The sequence below is a fragment of the Martes martes genome, assembly GCF_963455335.1.
Source record: "Martes martes genome assembly, chromosome: 13".
In the NCBI taxonomy this organism is placed as follows: Eukaryota; Metazoa; Chordata; class Mammalia; order Carnivora; family Mustelidae; genus Martes; species Martes martes.
In genome coordinates this window covers 86,520,860-86,535,728 of record NC_137901.1, presented here as the reverse complement: position 1 = coordinate 86,535,728, position 14,869 = coordinate 86,520,860, and the positions used below count along the sequence as shown (strand labels likewise).

Here is a 14,869-nt window from a genome sequence, read left to right as displayed (position 1 = left end):
TTCATACCTGTTCTCTATCAATCAGGTCAATAATCCTTAGACTGTAAATTTCATCGTCGGGCAACATATATGCTTGAGCCACCTTCAAAGCATCTTCTAAGGAAGATGGGACATCTTGCTTGAGAATGTATCTGACCACCCTCTGAAGCAGAGACAATATATACATTTCTTTATTATGAAATCTCAGAGAACCCAGAAGTCCTTTGTTCATAAAGGCAAAGTACTCATCAAATTAAAATCAAGCAGCAAAAAACCTAAGCTGTGTGAAAAATTAAAACACGATTTATATTCTGAATTTTATGATAGTCTTGTCTACCTCCCCCCCACCATCCCGGTTTCTTGGGGTATGTAAGTGACAAACAAACCCTGCGTATATTTAAGGTGTACAACGTGATGATTTGATATACTCCTTTAGCTTCTTAATGTCCTTATTTGTTATCTTTACTATCCTAATAAACAAGTGAATACCCAATTTTAAAAGAAGATTTATGATTTTTTTGTGTTTTATTTATTTAATTAAGTAATCTCTGCATCCAATGTAGGGCTTGAACTCATGATCCCAAGATCAAGAGTTGAACACTCCATCTACTGAGCTAGCCGGGCACCCCTGAACGTCCTATTCACACTCTCTCCTACAAAAGGAAAGTAGTGGAGAACTTAGCTCTTCTTAGCCTTCAAGAATATGAAGTCCTCATTAGTTTTCCCAAGTTGCCCTCAGAATGGAACAGCGGGCTTCAAGACCCTTCAACTACTGTACTCACCATGATTTCCTTGTTTAAGAGGTTCACCTCTCTTATTCCATAGCCGCGCAGAAGTTTTTTCATCTCCATTAGTTTGTAACTTTCCTGTAATAACTTGACTCTGAAAGGAAATTTGCTCATATTTTTTAAACGATTTTTTAAAAGATTTTACTTATTCATTTCTTGGAGAGAGGGAGAGAGGGAGAGAGGGAGGCAAGCTAGCACAAGGGGGTGGGGGGGATGGGAAGGGCAGAGGGAGAGGGATAAGCAGACTATGCGCTGACCTCAGAACCCAACGTGGGGCTCGATCCCCAGACCCTGAGATCACGACCTGAGCAGAAATCAACAGTCAGACGTTCAACTGACTGAGCCACCCACGTGCCCAAGAAATTTGTTGGTATTAACATGGATTGTCTTTTTTTTTTTTTTATACTAAGGGACACAGTAAAGGGCATAAAACATAAATGAATGTCAAGGGGAAACAGGAGGCTTATCCAACACCAACACCATGATCTGGGAGACTGCCGTCTTACTTGGGATGGTCCATTTCTAGGTGCTGTCTCACCAGCTGCTCCACTGCTGCGCTCCAGGGAACCACCGCCGCGTACATTATCTTAAGCACAGCGTCGAATATGAGCTATGAAGACACACAGACACTGACCGTGCAGAAGAGCCCTCGGATTCACGTTTCACGGAAATTAATGACACTGCCTCATCTATAGCAGCAGAGGTCTTACATCTACGGTGTGGATGCTCAGAGTATCTCCTCTGACTGCAAACGTGTATGTTCCTTCTGATTCTCACACATCACGAGCAATTTCATTATTTAGAAAAACTCGGAAAAATATTTTCTCTGCTGAAAGTGAAGTCATATAGCTCTATTCCTTTCAACAGCCTCTAGTCTCTGTGTTTAAAAATATTTTTCATGACTTTATTCACAGTTTATAATGGTAACAGTGGGAAGTCATAATAAAAGTGTGTTATAACAGATTTTAAAAATGTGTCCGTGTTTGCATAATCATAGAAAAGCCTAGAAATATATGCACCCAACCATCCATGGCAGTTCTTCTGGGGATGGGAATGAGAAAATTTTTACTTCTTATTTTCTATAATGAAAGAAAATGGAATTATGGGTGGTTTTTATTTATTTATTTTTATTTTTCCAAACTTCACAAATTCTTCTTAACAAATATGGACTGCCTTTGAGATCAGAGAGAAAGTTTTCAGAAAAGACGCGATGCTCAAAGGAAAATCTACATCGTCACTATCTACTTACGTCTGTGTCTGATAAACATCCTATGACCGCCATGGCTTTTGCTTCCCATGCGGTCTCAAAGAGTGATGTGGACTTCGAGCTACATCTCTTCAATAAATCCTAAAAGGGGATAAACACATATTTTTAAAATTTGAAACTCTCACTAAAAAAAAAAAAGTAAAAACACATATAGATATAGAAAAACATCTTTTATAGATGTGAAAAAAAAATAAACAAAAACGACTTAGCCATGAATGTGAAACAATGCTCAAAAAAAAAATTGCTAAGGCCTTGGCCTTTCGTTTTATATGGACAAGGAAACTTAAGAAGGAAATATTCCTGAAGAATCTACAAATGAGATGACTGCAGCTTACTAATGTGTGAAAACACTTGCTCACATTATCGAGCTCATGCTCCTTTTATTTCACAATATGTATTTGGAGAAAGTCCTAATATTATCCCATTCTGCCCAAGGTTACCAGTCAATCAATATACCACATTAACTAATACAGTCCGCTGCATAAATCCTGATGGTAAAGCATGACATTCCCTATAGGGTTAGATGTTTATTTTATTTTTTTTTTAAAGATTTTATTTTATTTATTTGACAGAGATCACAAGGAGGCAGAGTCAGGAGGGGGGGGCAGACTCCCCGCTGAGCAGAGAGCCAGATGCGGGGCTTGATCCCAGGACCCTGAGATCACCACCTGAGCCGAAGGCAGAGGCTTATAGGGTTAGTTGTTTAAACAGTGACACACATAGACACAAGGGGAAAAGACTAGAGGTAAAGAAGTTACCTCTATGTAGAGTAGAAGAAGTTCCTCCTCTTGTAAGCCATGTTCCCGCATGTAAACTCTTATAAACTTCTCTAAGACAGAAGGAATCAGCTCTGGGGCTAACACTTTATCAAACATGCGGAACACAATGGTGGTTGTAGTCTCCTGGGTGCCAAGAGAAAGGCAGCAGAGATGCAAGTTCTAGTCATAGTGGCTGTGATTAAAAAATAACACTTAAGATAAATCTAGGTTTTTACCTTCTCGAAATCAGAGAGGGCCAGTTTGCAGTTATATTTCCTATGCAATGTGATCAACTCCTGCAAGTTATTTACCAGAGTCCTTAGCTGACATACTTCCTCCGTGTTTTGATAATCCTTCTAAAAACAGAAGTGTGAGAGGGGAAATACACAGAAAAATCAGAATTATTTCAGATAAAATAAAAAATGACCATGATTATGTATATAAGAGGAAATCTGTACCTAATGCCTATAAGTTTTGTGGAATTTTAACTCATTAACTAGTGCAAAGTTACAGATTAGAATCCAACAGAAATCTAAAGGCAATTTTCTTTCTCAACAAACAAACAAACAAACAAACAGAAAAACTTCAACATTAGGGGTGCCTGGATGGCTTAGTCAGTTAAGCATCTGACTCTTGATTTCAGCTCAGGTCATGATCTCAGGGTCCTGGGGGGATCAAGCCCTAGTTGGGCTCAGCATTCAGTGGGAAGTCTGTTTGAGGATTCTCTCTCCCCTGCTACTTGTGCTTTCTAAAATAAATAAAATCTCCACACACCCAGTGTGGAGCCCAACACACTCAGGATCTCACGACCCTGAGATCATACCCTGAGCCCAAATCAAGAGCTGGACATCCAACCGACTGAGCCACACAGGCTGCCCTAAGATTTTATTTTTTAAATAATCTTTACACTTAATGTGGGACTTGAATCTACACTGTGAGATCAAGAGTCTCATTCTCCACCAACTGAGTTAGCCAGGTACCTCTGAACATTAGTGTAATATTTTAAGCTTATGTACAAAAACATCATTTAGATGGCCCTCAATGTCCCATCTATATAGATCAAGATATAAAGATCGGATATAAAGCTGTAACATTTTGCAAACTTATATACAAGAAACAGAATTTTCAATATTGATAAAGACAATTAACAGAGAAAAGACAGAGTAATTTTTTTTTATTTCTTTTTTTTAAGATTTTATTTATTTATTTGACAGAGAACACAAGCAGGGAGAGCAGCAGGCAGAGGGAGAAGCAGGGTTCCTGCCGAGCAAGGAGCCAGACATGGGGCTCAATCCCAGGAATCTAGGATCACGACCTGAGCTGAAGGCAGATGCTTAACCAACTGAGTGACCCAGGCACCCCAGGACATAGTGTTTTATAGCAAGAAGAAAAGCTCTTCTATGAAAAATGTATTATAATGATCAATATATACTGATTATATATATCAATATACTAGTTGAAACATACACCAAAAAATTCCTATTTAATTTTTAATAGTATATAACCAGTAAGTACAATTATTAGCAAGAATCTGCTCTATCTGGGGCCCCTCGGTGGCTCAGTCATTAGGCGTCTGTCTGCCTTCAGCTCAGGTCATGATCCCAGGATCCTGGGATCCAGCCCCGAGTTGGGCTCCCTGCTCAACAGGAAGCCTGCTTCTCCCTCTGCCCCTCCCCCTGCTTTTGTTCCCTCTCTTGCTGTCTGTATCAAATGAATAAATAAAATCTTAAAAAAAAAAAAAAGAATCTGCTACATCAGAAAGCAGAAGGAAATTTATTATTTATTTTTAGGCTCCAGAAATTTAAGAAATAGGTGCAATTTTATAATGTATATTATCATATATAAGGTTTACCTTCTGGTACTTAAGTCTTTAATACTTCAGAGTTGAGATCATACGGGGATGTCTCATATAGTAATTTATAAACTAATTTATGGCACCCCAACGGACTTTTTTAAAATACAAGAACGTACTTTCCTTTTTTTTTTCAATATAATGAATGCTTTCTAGTTTTTAGAAATTTAAAGGGAAAAAGAAATAATATAAGAAACTTAGAAGTCAAATACTAAATTCAATTCATGAACTTCAAATTAACATCAAAATAACAGCAGTGTTCTTGAGCTTAGTAACCTTTCTAGCACTGCTATTTTTTTTTCAGTCAAAAAAGTCCCAGCATTTTTTTTTTTTTTTTAATTTGATCTTTTAAAAAATACACTAGTACTTAAGCCATAATGGCTATTGGAATGCCTAAGAACAGCAATCAGAACTGGGAGTGGTTTGCTGGCTTAAATAAGATCTTGAAAACTAATCCTGGGACGCCTGGGTGGCTCAGTTGGTTAAGCCGCTGCCTTCGGCTCAGGTCATGATCCCAGGGTCCTGGGATCGAGTCCCGAATCGGCTCCTTGCTCAGCAGGGAGCCTGCTTCTCTCGCTGCCTCTGCCTGCCTCTCTGCCTGCTTGTGTGTACTCTCTCTCTCTCTCTGGCAAATAAATAAAATCTTAAAAAAAAAAAAAAAAAGAAAACTAATCCTAAAGCATTATTAAGTTTCATTCCTTTAAAGGACTGTGAATTGCTGCCAATGCAGAAAATTCCAATTATACTACTGAGGAGTATGTTTATATATGGTTTCCTGTTTGGTTGGTGAATTTTAGATGTACATAATAAAAGAACACACAAACAGAACATGCAAGAAGTAGATGTATCTCTTAGTACATGTACACAAATCCTTAAACATAAACTGAATGCTTTATTACTGAAAATTCATTTTCTATATCATACCAAGGAAATCCAATGCCAACAGGACACCAATGCCAATTCATCTGGTTTTTCCGCTGTAAAAAATACCTCTGCCAGTTGAAGTCCATTTTCTGGCCAGTTTGCCTTTAAAGAGGAACACAGACCATTAAAAGTGACGTTGTATGCCACTGGGAGTGTTTGAAATGTCTTTTCAGTGTTAATTATACTGGTATTACCTTATCAGTTAATTCAAGGTTCCTGGCTGCTTGTTCCAACCATTTTGCAAGAATTTTCTGAAACAGACATATCATTTGAAAATAAAATAGTCAGTAGATAATCAAGGAAATAATTTAAACCCCCCATGATAACCTTTCAACAGAGGCACTGAACTACCTGGCGTTACCGCCCTTTACTCTGCAGTGAGATAAGGCAAAGGCTAGACCTGAATGACCCAGAGTGGAAACACTGAAGGCAACTCACCTGCCCTTCAGGTACAGCCCTTCTCACGAATGGGATCACATCATTTTTAAGCCACGGGCAAAGCTTTTGCAAAGACACTGGTGTAGAAATTGAATTGAGCAAGTTCTCAAGCATTTTCACATCAAATCTGCTTTCGAAATTTGCCTAAATTATACAGAGTGAGAAATTAGGATCTATCGGACGGACTTAAAATGACAGCCTCCCCAAAATGGAAAGACTTGTTAGGAAGTCATTTTTGGAAATATTTTACTGTCTTAATTACGAGCACGAAGGGTGATTTACTCTATACTGATGAGTCGTTGGCAGCCACGAATCCCACGAACTCTCACGGCAGCAAGGACCAACTAATAAATTAGGGGGCAGTGGAACCGGCGGAGGAAGGAAAACTTAATAGGAGGTGAGAGTGCAAATCCAAACAAGCCACATCACACCAAAATGCCACTTTTTGGACCTCACGATATCAGCCAACATGGGGAGAACTGGAGTAGAGCTGCTGACGCACAACCCTTTACACAGTCTGAGCTGTACAGGAACAACTTCACCAGCCGTAGTTAAGAAAGCCCATCAATAAATCATTCAATAACAAGTTGCTTGCTTTTTTTTTTTTTTAAGATTTTAAAGATTCTATTTTATAATTTATTTGACAGAGATCACAAGTAGGCAGAGAGGCGGGCGGGGGTGGGGGAAGCAGGCTCCCCGCTGCACAGAGAGCCCGATATGGGGCTTGATCCCAGAACCCTGATATCATGACCTGAGCTGAAGGCAGAGGCCTAACCCACTGAGCCACCCAGATGCCCCCCCCCTTTTTTTTAAGATTTTAAAGTAATCTCCATGCCCAATGTGGGGCTCAAACCCACAACCCCGAGATCAAAAGTCACATGCTCCACCAACTGAGCCAGCCAGGTGCCCCAAAATGTTGCCTTTTGAGCTAAGTTTAGGAGTTAACTGGACTCTGAATGAGATAAAACATGCTTCTAAAGTAACTTCACCTCTAATTTAATATCACCAGGAAAATTTTATCAAACATTCCATTGCCCATTCACACCTGACACCCTTTATTCACGTGAAGACAACAGATTCAATCACCTATCCCAGGAGCCATAAAGCCACTAACAACAAAATCCAAAACAGATTACCCTATGTCGAAGCCAAAGGTACTGTGCACAAACAAGGTTTCCTTCTCGTAGCTGTAAAAAGATATCCTTAAGGTCATCTTCATTATTCAGAAATTCAATCCAAGAACTACCGCTGCAAAGTAAGAGAAGGGAAAAGTTGGTAGTTAAAAAACGAAGGTCATAATGTTACAAGTGGATACCATTAGACATTTTAACTAGTGGTTTAGTGCCCCCCCCCAACAAAGTTAAAAAAAGTTCCAAAGATTATGCAGTAAAAAGTGGTTTCCTTCCTATCCCAGACTTGTAGAGCTCCTGTTACCCTCCCTGAAAGTCATCTTTTCTTATAGGTCCTTCCTGGGATAATCACACATATACAAGCAATTATTTTAAGTTGTTTTTTAAAAATTTTATTTATTTGAGAGAGAAAGCGCAAGCAAGCAAGAGCAAGAGCCCGGGAAAGGGCAAAGGGGGAAGGAGAAGGAGACTCCCCACTGAGCAGGAAGCCAGTTGTGGGGCTCAATCCCCGGACCCCGAGATCATGACCTAAGCTGAAATCAGATACTTAACCAACTGAGCCACCCAGGTGCTCCTAATAAGTTTTTAAAATGAATGAGGGGCTCCTGGATGGCCCAGTCGGTTAAGTGTCTGACTATTGATTTTGGCTCAGGTCATGATCTCGAGGTCCTGGGATTGAGCCCTGTGGCAGGCTCTGCATTCAGCGGGGAGTCTGCTTGTCCCTCTCCCTCCCTCCCTCTCTCTAAACTAAATAAAATCTTTAAAATATATATACTGTTTGGGGCGCCTGGGTGGCTCAGTGGGTTAAAGCCTCTGCCTTCAGCTCAGGTCATGATCTCAGGATCCTGGGATCGAGCCCCACATCGGGCTCTCTGCTCAGCAGGGAGCCTGCTTCCTCCTATCTCTCTGCCTACTTGTGATCTCTGTCTGTCAAATAAATAAATACAATCTTTAAAAAAAAATAAAATATATATACTGTTCTGTAAGTACCAGTCAAGGAGATGAGGAAAGGGGGAAAAATGAGTTAAAATTATCATTATTAATTTTTTAAAACAAATATACAAACAGAGGAAATCGTGCCACACACTTAAGTGTATTACGTAATTATTTTATGGAGTCTTTTTTTAAAAAAGATTTTATTTATTTATCATTATTTGAATATATAATCACATACTTGTAAAAAATAAGAGGGGCACCTGGGTGGCTCAGTGGGTTAAAACCTCTGCCCTCGGCTCGGGTCATGATCCCAGGGTTCTGGGATCGAGCCCCGCATCGGGCTCTCTGCTCAGCAGGGAGCCTGCTTCCTCCCTTCCTCTCTGCCTGCCTCTCTGCCTACTTGTGATCTCTGTCAAACAAATAAATAAAATCTTTAAAAAAAAAAAATAAGATCAGCTGAGACTTTTAAAAAAGATTTTTATTTATTTATTTGACAGAGAGAGATCACAAGTAGGCAGAGAGGCAGGCAGAGGCAGAGCAAGAAGCAGGTTCCCTGCTCGGCAGGGAGCCCAATCCTGGGCTTGATCCCAGGACCCTAAAATCATGACCTGAGCTGAAGGCAGAGGCTTAACCCACTGAACCACCCAGGCGCCCAGCAACTGAAACACTATTAAGAATAATAAAGGAATGCAAAGGCACCTGGGTGGCTCAGTTGGTTAAGTACCTTTGGCTCAGGTCATGATCCCAGGGTTGGTATCCCATGTTGGGATCCCTGCTCAGTGGCAAGTCTGCTTCACCCTTTCCCTCTGCCTCTCCCCTCTACTTGTTAGTGCTCTCTGTTTAAGATAAATAAATAAAATCTTTTTTTATAAAAAATGAATTCAATAAAGTAGTTGATTAAAAAGTAATTTTAAAAAATCAATAGTTTTTCATAGCCTTTCAAAAATATGATGGAGACACGTCCCATTTATAGCAGTAGGAAAAATATTTAAGAGCTATTGGGGCGCCTGGGTGGCTCAGTGGGTTAAAGCCTCTGCCTTCAGCTCAGGTCATGATCCCAGAGTCCTGGGATCAAGCCCCGCATCGGGCTCTCTGCTCAGCGGGGAGCCTGCTTCCTCCTCTCTCTCTCTGCCTGCCTCCCTGCCTACTTGTGATCTTTCTCTCTGTCAAATAAATAAATAAAATCTTAAAAAAAAAAAAAAGAGCTATATAAAGACAACTGAGTAGATACTGCTCCGGAACATTAAAAAAAAGGACAGAATGAGTAGGACATAATGTCCCTAAAAAGGAAGATTCAATAATGTAAAGATGCTGGTTCTCCCCAGATTGATCTTCCATTCAGCATACTCCCGATAAGAAAATAAAAATAAGTAAAAATTTAAAATCCTAATAAAAGAGGATTTTTAAAAAAAGATTTTATTTACTTGATGGAGAGAGAGAGAGAGACAGTAAGAGAGGGAACACAAGCAGGGGAATCGGGAGAGGAAGAAGCAGCTTCCTGCCAAGCAGGGAACCCGATGTGGGGCTCAATCCCAGAACCCTGGGATCATGACCTGAGCCAAAGGCAGACGTTTAATGACTGAGCCACCCAGGCGCCCCAAAATAGGATTTTTTTTTTTTTCCAAAATAGGATTTTTAAAAAAGATTTTATTTATTCATTAGAGAGAGTATGTATGCATATGAGCAGGGGTAGGGGCAGAGGGAGAGGGACAAAGAGAATCTCAAGCAGACTGGGCACTGAGTGAGACATGTGACACAGGGCCCAATCTCACGACCCTGAGATCACAACCCAAGCTGAGATCAAGTCATACGCTTAAATGACTGAGCCACTCAGGTGCCCCCCAAATAAGATTTCTTTAAAGTGGGTAAGGTACTGCCCCAAAGATACAAATACAGTGATCCAAAGAGGGAACTGCACCCACTGTTTATAGCAGCAGTGTCCACAATAGCCAAACTATGGAAAGAGCCCAGATGTCCATCAACAGATGAATGGATAAAGGTGACGTGGTATGTTTACAACGGAATATTAATTAGCCAAAAAGAAATGAAATCTTGCCATTTGCAACATGGATGGAACTAGAGGGTATTATGTTAAGCAAAGTAAGTCAATCAGAGAAAAACAATTATGTGATCTCACTGATACGTGGAATTTAAGAAACAAGATAGAGGATCATAGGGGAAGAGAGGAAAAAATGAAACAAGATGAAACGAGAAAGGGAGACAAACCATAAGAGACTCTTAATCTTAGGAAACGAACTGAGTGTTGCTGGAGGGGAGAGGCGTCAGGGGACAGGGTGGCTAGGTGATGGATAACTGGGGAGCGTATGTGTTGTGACGAGTGCTGGGTGTTAGGTAAGACTGATGAATCACAGACTTGTACCCTTAAAACACAATACATTATATGTTAAGTAATAGAATTTAAATTTAAATTTTTTTTTAATTTATTTATTTGTTAGAGAGAGAGAGCAAGCAAGCACAGGCAGACAGAGTGGTAGGCAGAGGCAGAGGGAGAAGCAGGCTCCCCGCCAAGCAAGGAGCCCGATGCGGGACTCGATCCCAGTACGCTGGGATCATGACCTGAGCCGAAGGCAGCTGCTTAACCAACTGAGCCACCCAGGCGTCCCGTAATAGAATTTAAATTTAAAAAAAGAAAAATTAGGAGTAAAAACACAAACATAGGAACAAACAAAAAAACTTGGATAATATTGGTTTGAAGGAATTAAAACGTAGGCTTGAATCAAATCTCAAAAAAGAAAACCAGTGAAGATGGTTTCTAGTTGCTGCTGTAACAGACTACCACAAACTTAACTGCTTAAGACCACAGAAATTTATTATCTTATAGGTTTGTGTGTTAGAAGCCCAATAAGTGTTCTCAGTGGGTCAAAGTCAAGGTGTTGGCAGAGCTGTTCCTTTGTGGAATCTCTAGAGAAGAGTCTCTTTCCTTGCCTTTTTCAGCCTCTAGAGACCACCCACATTCCCTGGCTTGTTGTCCCTTCTTCCATCTTCAAAGTCAGCGACGTTGTATCTCAGACCACTCATCCTTTGTCACATCTCCTCTGACCACAGCCAGGAAGGCTCCTCTGCTCTTAAGGACTCCGGTGATCCGAAGTTATCTCCCCATCTCTAGGTCCTCAACCTTCATCACATTTTGCCATGTGGTTAATGGGGATTTGGACCTGGACATCTTTGAGGGGTTGTTATTCTGCCAACTGCAGAACCCTTACAAGCATAATGTTTCTAAGGTTTGTTCACGGGGCTGTGTGCGCGCCAGCAGTTTGTTCTTTCTATTGCTAAGCAGTATTCTGTTGTATGAACACACTACAGTTATACATCTATTCTTCTGTTGATGGATGTTTGGGTTATTATCAGTGTTTGGCTACTATGAACAAAAATGCATTTTTAGGCGCACCTGAGTGATTCAATCAGTTAAGCATCTGCTTTTGGCTCAGGTCGTGATCTCAGGGTCCTGGGATCGAGTCCCACGTTGGGCTCCCTGCTCAGCAGGGAGTCTGCTTTTCCCCTTCCCTCTGCCTCTGCCTCTGCCCCTTGCTCATTCTCTCTCTCTTTCAGATAAATAAATAAGATCTTTTAAAAAATGCATTTTTAGATTATTTTTTATTTCTCTTGGATAAAGATGTAGGAGAACTGCTAGACTGCAGGGTAATCCCATGTTTGACTTTTCACGTTTATCAGCCATTCGTACATCTTCTTTTGTCAAGTATGTGTTCAAGTGTTTTGCCCATGTTTTGTTTTTACTAGGCTACTTGCCTTTTTATTATTAGGTTATAAATGGTTTTTCTATGTTCTAAAAACAAATCCTTTGTCAGATTAAAAAAAAAAAGATGATGTGGTATATCTATACAATGGAATACTACACAGCCATCAAAAGAAATGAAATGTTGGCAATTTGCAATGACATGGATGGAACTAGAGGGCATTACGCAATCAGAGAAAGACAATCATCATATGATCTCACTCATATGTGGAATTTAAGAAACAAAACAGGATTATAGGGGAAGGGAGGGAAAAACAAGACAAAATCAGAGAGAGGAACGAACTATAAGAGACTCTTAATCATAGGAAACAAAGTGAGGGTTGCTGGAGGGGAGGGGGATGGGGGAAGGGGGATGGACGTTAAGGAGGGCACGCGATGTAACGAGTCTTATAAGACTGATTAATTACTGACCTCTACCTCTGAAACTAATATATTATATGTTAATTAATTGAATTTAAATTTTAAAAAATAATAAATAAATAAACTGGGTAAGGTGATTCTCATTCTAAATGTCATACAGAAAAACAAACATGAGAAAATTGCCCCCCGGATTCAGAAAAGTATGGAAAATATATCAGGGCTAGTTTAATCAGATAATAGGACATTCTAAAATCACATTAATTGGGGTGCCTGGGTGGCTCCGTGGGTTAAAGCCTCTGCCGTTGGCTCAGGTCATGATCTCAGAGTCCTGGGAACAAGCCCCACATCAGCCTCCTTGCTCAGTGGGGAGTCTGCTTCTCCCTCTCCCTCTGCCCCTTCCCCCGACTCAGGCTCTCTCTTTCTATCTCTCAAATAAATAAATAAAATCTTAAAAAAAAACCAAAAAACTATATGATACTGGTGAATGAAAAATATAAAATCCACTGAATATAAAGTCCAGAGATAGACAAATACAACAGGGAACGGGGGATTGACTAGCCACAAGGGAAAATATAAAGCTTCCCCCTTCGTTGTTAATTTGGCAAATAATTTCTATTATCTTTAAGATAACTATCTCTCATATGTGTAAATAGTGATATTCTTGGTGCACATGTTAGTATATCTAATAGAATCAACTGCCAGAAGTAAAATTGCTAAGGCAAAGATACGTGCATTTAAATTTGCCTTTCAAATTTATTAGTTCCATAGATGGTGGAGAAGAGTATCTACAATCTAGCAGAAAAAGAATATTTTCTATCACCCGATTCCCAGAAACACATTTAGTCTAATTTATAATCTAAAAATAAAAAATGAAGAATGTACACACCTGAATTTTTCTGGTCCAAATGCTCCATAAAAAGTAGTCAATTTTGCATGAGCCCTTAGTACCTAAAAAAAAAAAAAAAAAAAAAAAGTGATAATTTGAATGTCTTATGCAAGAAAATTAAGTTAAAAAACCCCTAGAAATTAGGCCTTCTATTTTGGAAGTCTTGCACATTTTACCTCATATTAGAGATCAATTCTCATAAATATAACCCAAAAAACCTTGGAATAATGGAAACATTTCCAATCACATTCAGTGCAATAAAACCGCAAAAGAGAAGGCATTTACACAATAATTGTAGGTCCCTTCAAAATTAACTAGTTTTCCCAGTGATTTATATAAATGCCCTTATGTTAAAATGCAGTTGGATTATACTGAAAATTTACTTTGCTTTAATAAGAGTTTAAACCATGATAGTTACCATCATGGTTAATATTTATTTGTGTGGTTAACCAATGCCAGACACAAGGCAAAATGGTTTATATAAATTATTTCATCTGACTTCAAAATAACCCTATAAGTACTATTATTATTCCTACTTTTCAGTAAGGAAACAAGAATTAAAATAAGTTGCTCTTGAAAAAATACAGGTCTATCTTGAATTGAAAGACATACTGTAAAGGTACATTTACCCTCAAATTAAGTACAGTGTAATTACCTCTTTTAAACCCTCAGAATAGACAGGAACGGTTTTATTTTCTTTTTTCAAAAGCTAAGATGAACAATGAGAAACAAAGTTAATATATCTGCTATATTAGTTTTTTTTCATGAAGGAAGATGGATTTTCTGTGAAAGGACACAAATTATCAGGTCACATTGAACTCTGAGATGAACAGTGAATGAGTAAAAAATGACACATCTTAAAAAAATAATGCATCTTATGAAAACAGCTCACAATATTTTGCCCGTCTGTTACACCTTGATTTTAAGGAATATAACTAGCAACAGTATTCAGAGCTCACTGACAGGAACCTATGGCAAAAAATGCACTTTAGGACATGTGTGCGATGGAGACAAGATTCATTTTTTCTGAGATGGTTTCTTTTGCATGAGACAAACTAACAGGTACAAACATCATAAAAACCTACCCGGGTTTTGGCATAATTTAGCATTTCCTGGGTTGTTTCATAGGTTAGCCACTGAGCCTCCAAGCAGTAATTCACCACAAATTCATCGTCCTGTTTCAGAAATGCCAGACACAGTCAGGTGACCTAATATCGATCAGTCCGTCCATCTGAAAGTTGTCATACACGACGGGGGAAACACACCTGGATTTTATGTAGATTGTTCTTAGCTTCATCTATGAGTTTTTGCCATTCGGTCTGCTCGCTGGTGTCTGCAGAACTCAAGGCTAATCTCTCTAACATATCATTGGATTTCACCTTGTAAACAAGCTGTAATACAAACATGCTTCATTAAGCAACTTGAAGCAAAATACTGCCTGTGCATGACTTCTTAGGCTGCAGGCAACAGACTGTTATGAAAAAAAGGGGAAGCCTCATGTGGTCCAAGAATAAACAGTAAAGCAGGTAACACTCAGATAACCCAAAGGTAATCTAGATTGCCAAGAGTTACGGAGACCATTTGAGTCCTGAACTACACATGTCAAGCAGGGTACTAAGAGCCTTACGTGAATTATCTCATTTAATTCTCATAAAAACCTGAGCACGCATTTACGCCTCATCATATAACGGGATGAATACTAACATTCCCGTTATACCATCAAGAAAACCAAGACTCCAGGAAAGTAAGTAATGTACTTGAAACTATGCAGTTCCA

At 39.3% G+C, this 14,869-nt stretch overlaps 1 protein-coding gene across 1 annotated transcript in view; it reads right to left on the bottom strand.

Moving 5' to 3' along the window:
- Positions 1-14,869, bottom strand: part of KNTC1 (kinetochore associated 1) — a 77,247-nt gene that overhangs the window by 42,687 nt on the left and 19,691 nt on the right. The window contains exons 16-29 of the mRNA XM_080821594.1: positions 14,359-14,484; positions 14,179-14,268; positions 13,749-13,802; positions 13,094-13,155; positions 7,143-7,254; positions 6,007-6,150; positions 5,763-5,819; positions 5,569-5,670; positions 3,029-3,148; positions 2,793-2,936; positions 2,017-2,115; positions 1,274-1,377; positions 762-861; positions 8-142 (exon numbers count right to left, since the gene is read on the bottom strand). Coding sequence (XP_080677720.1) covers positions 8-142; positions 762-861; positions 1,274-1,377; positions 2,017-2,115; positions 2,793-2,936; positions 3,029-3,148; positions 5,569-5,670; positions 5,763-5,819; positions 6,007-6,150; positions 7,143-7,254; positions 13,094-13,155; positions 13,749-13,802; positions 14,179-14,268; positions 14,359-14,484 — 1,449 coding nt within the window. The remainder of the gene's footprint in view (positions 1-7; positions 143-761; positions 862-1,273; positions 1,378-2,016; positions 2,116-2,792; positions 2,937-3,028; positions 3,149-5,568; positions 5,671-5,762; positions 5,820-6,006; positions 6,151-7,142; positions 7,255-13,093; positions 13,156-13,748; positions 13,803-14,178; positions 14,269-14,358; positions 14,485-14,869) is intronic.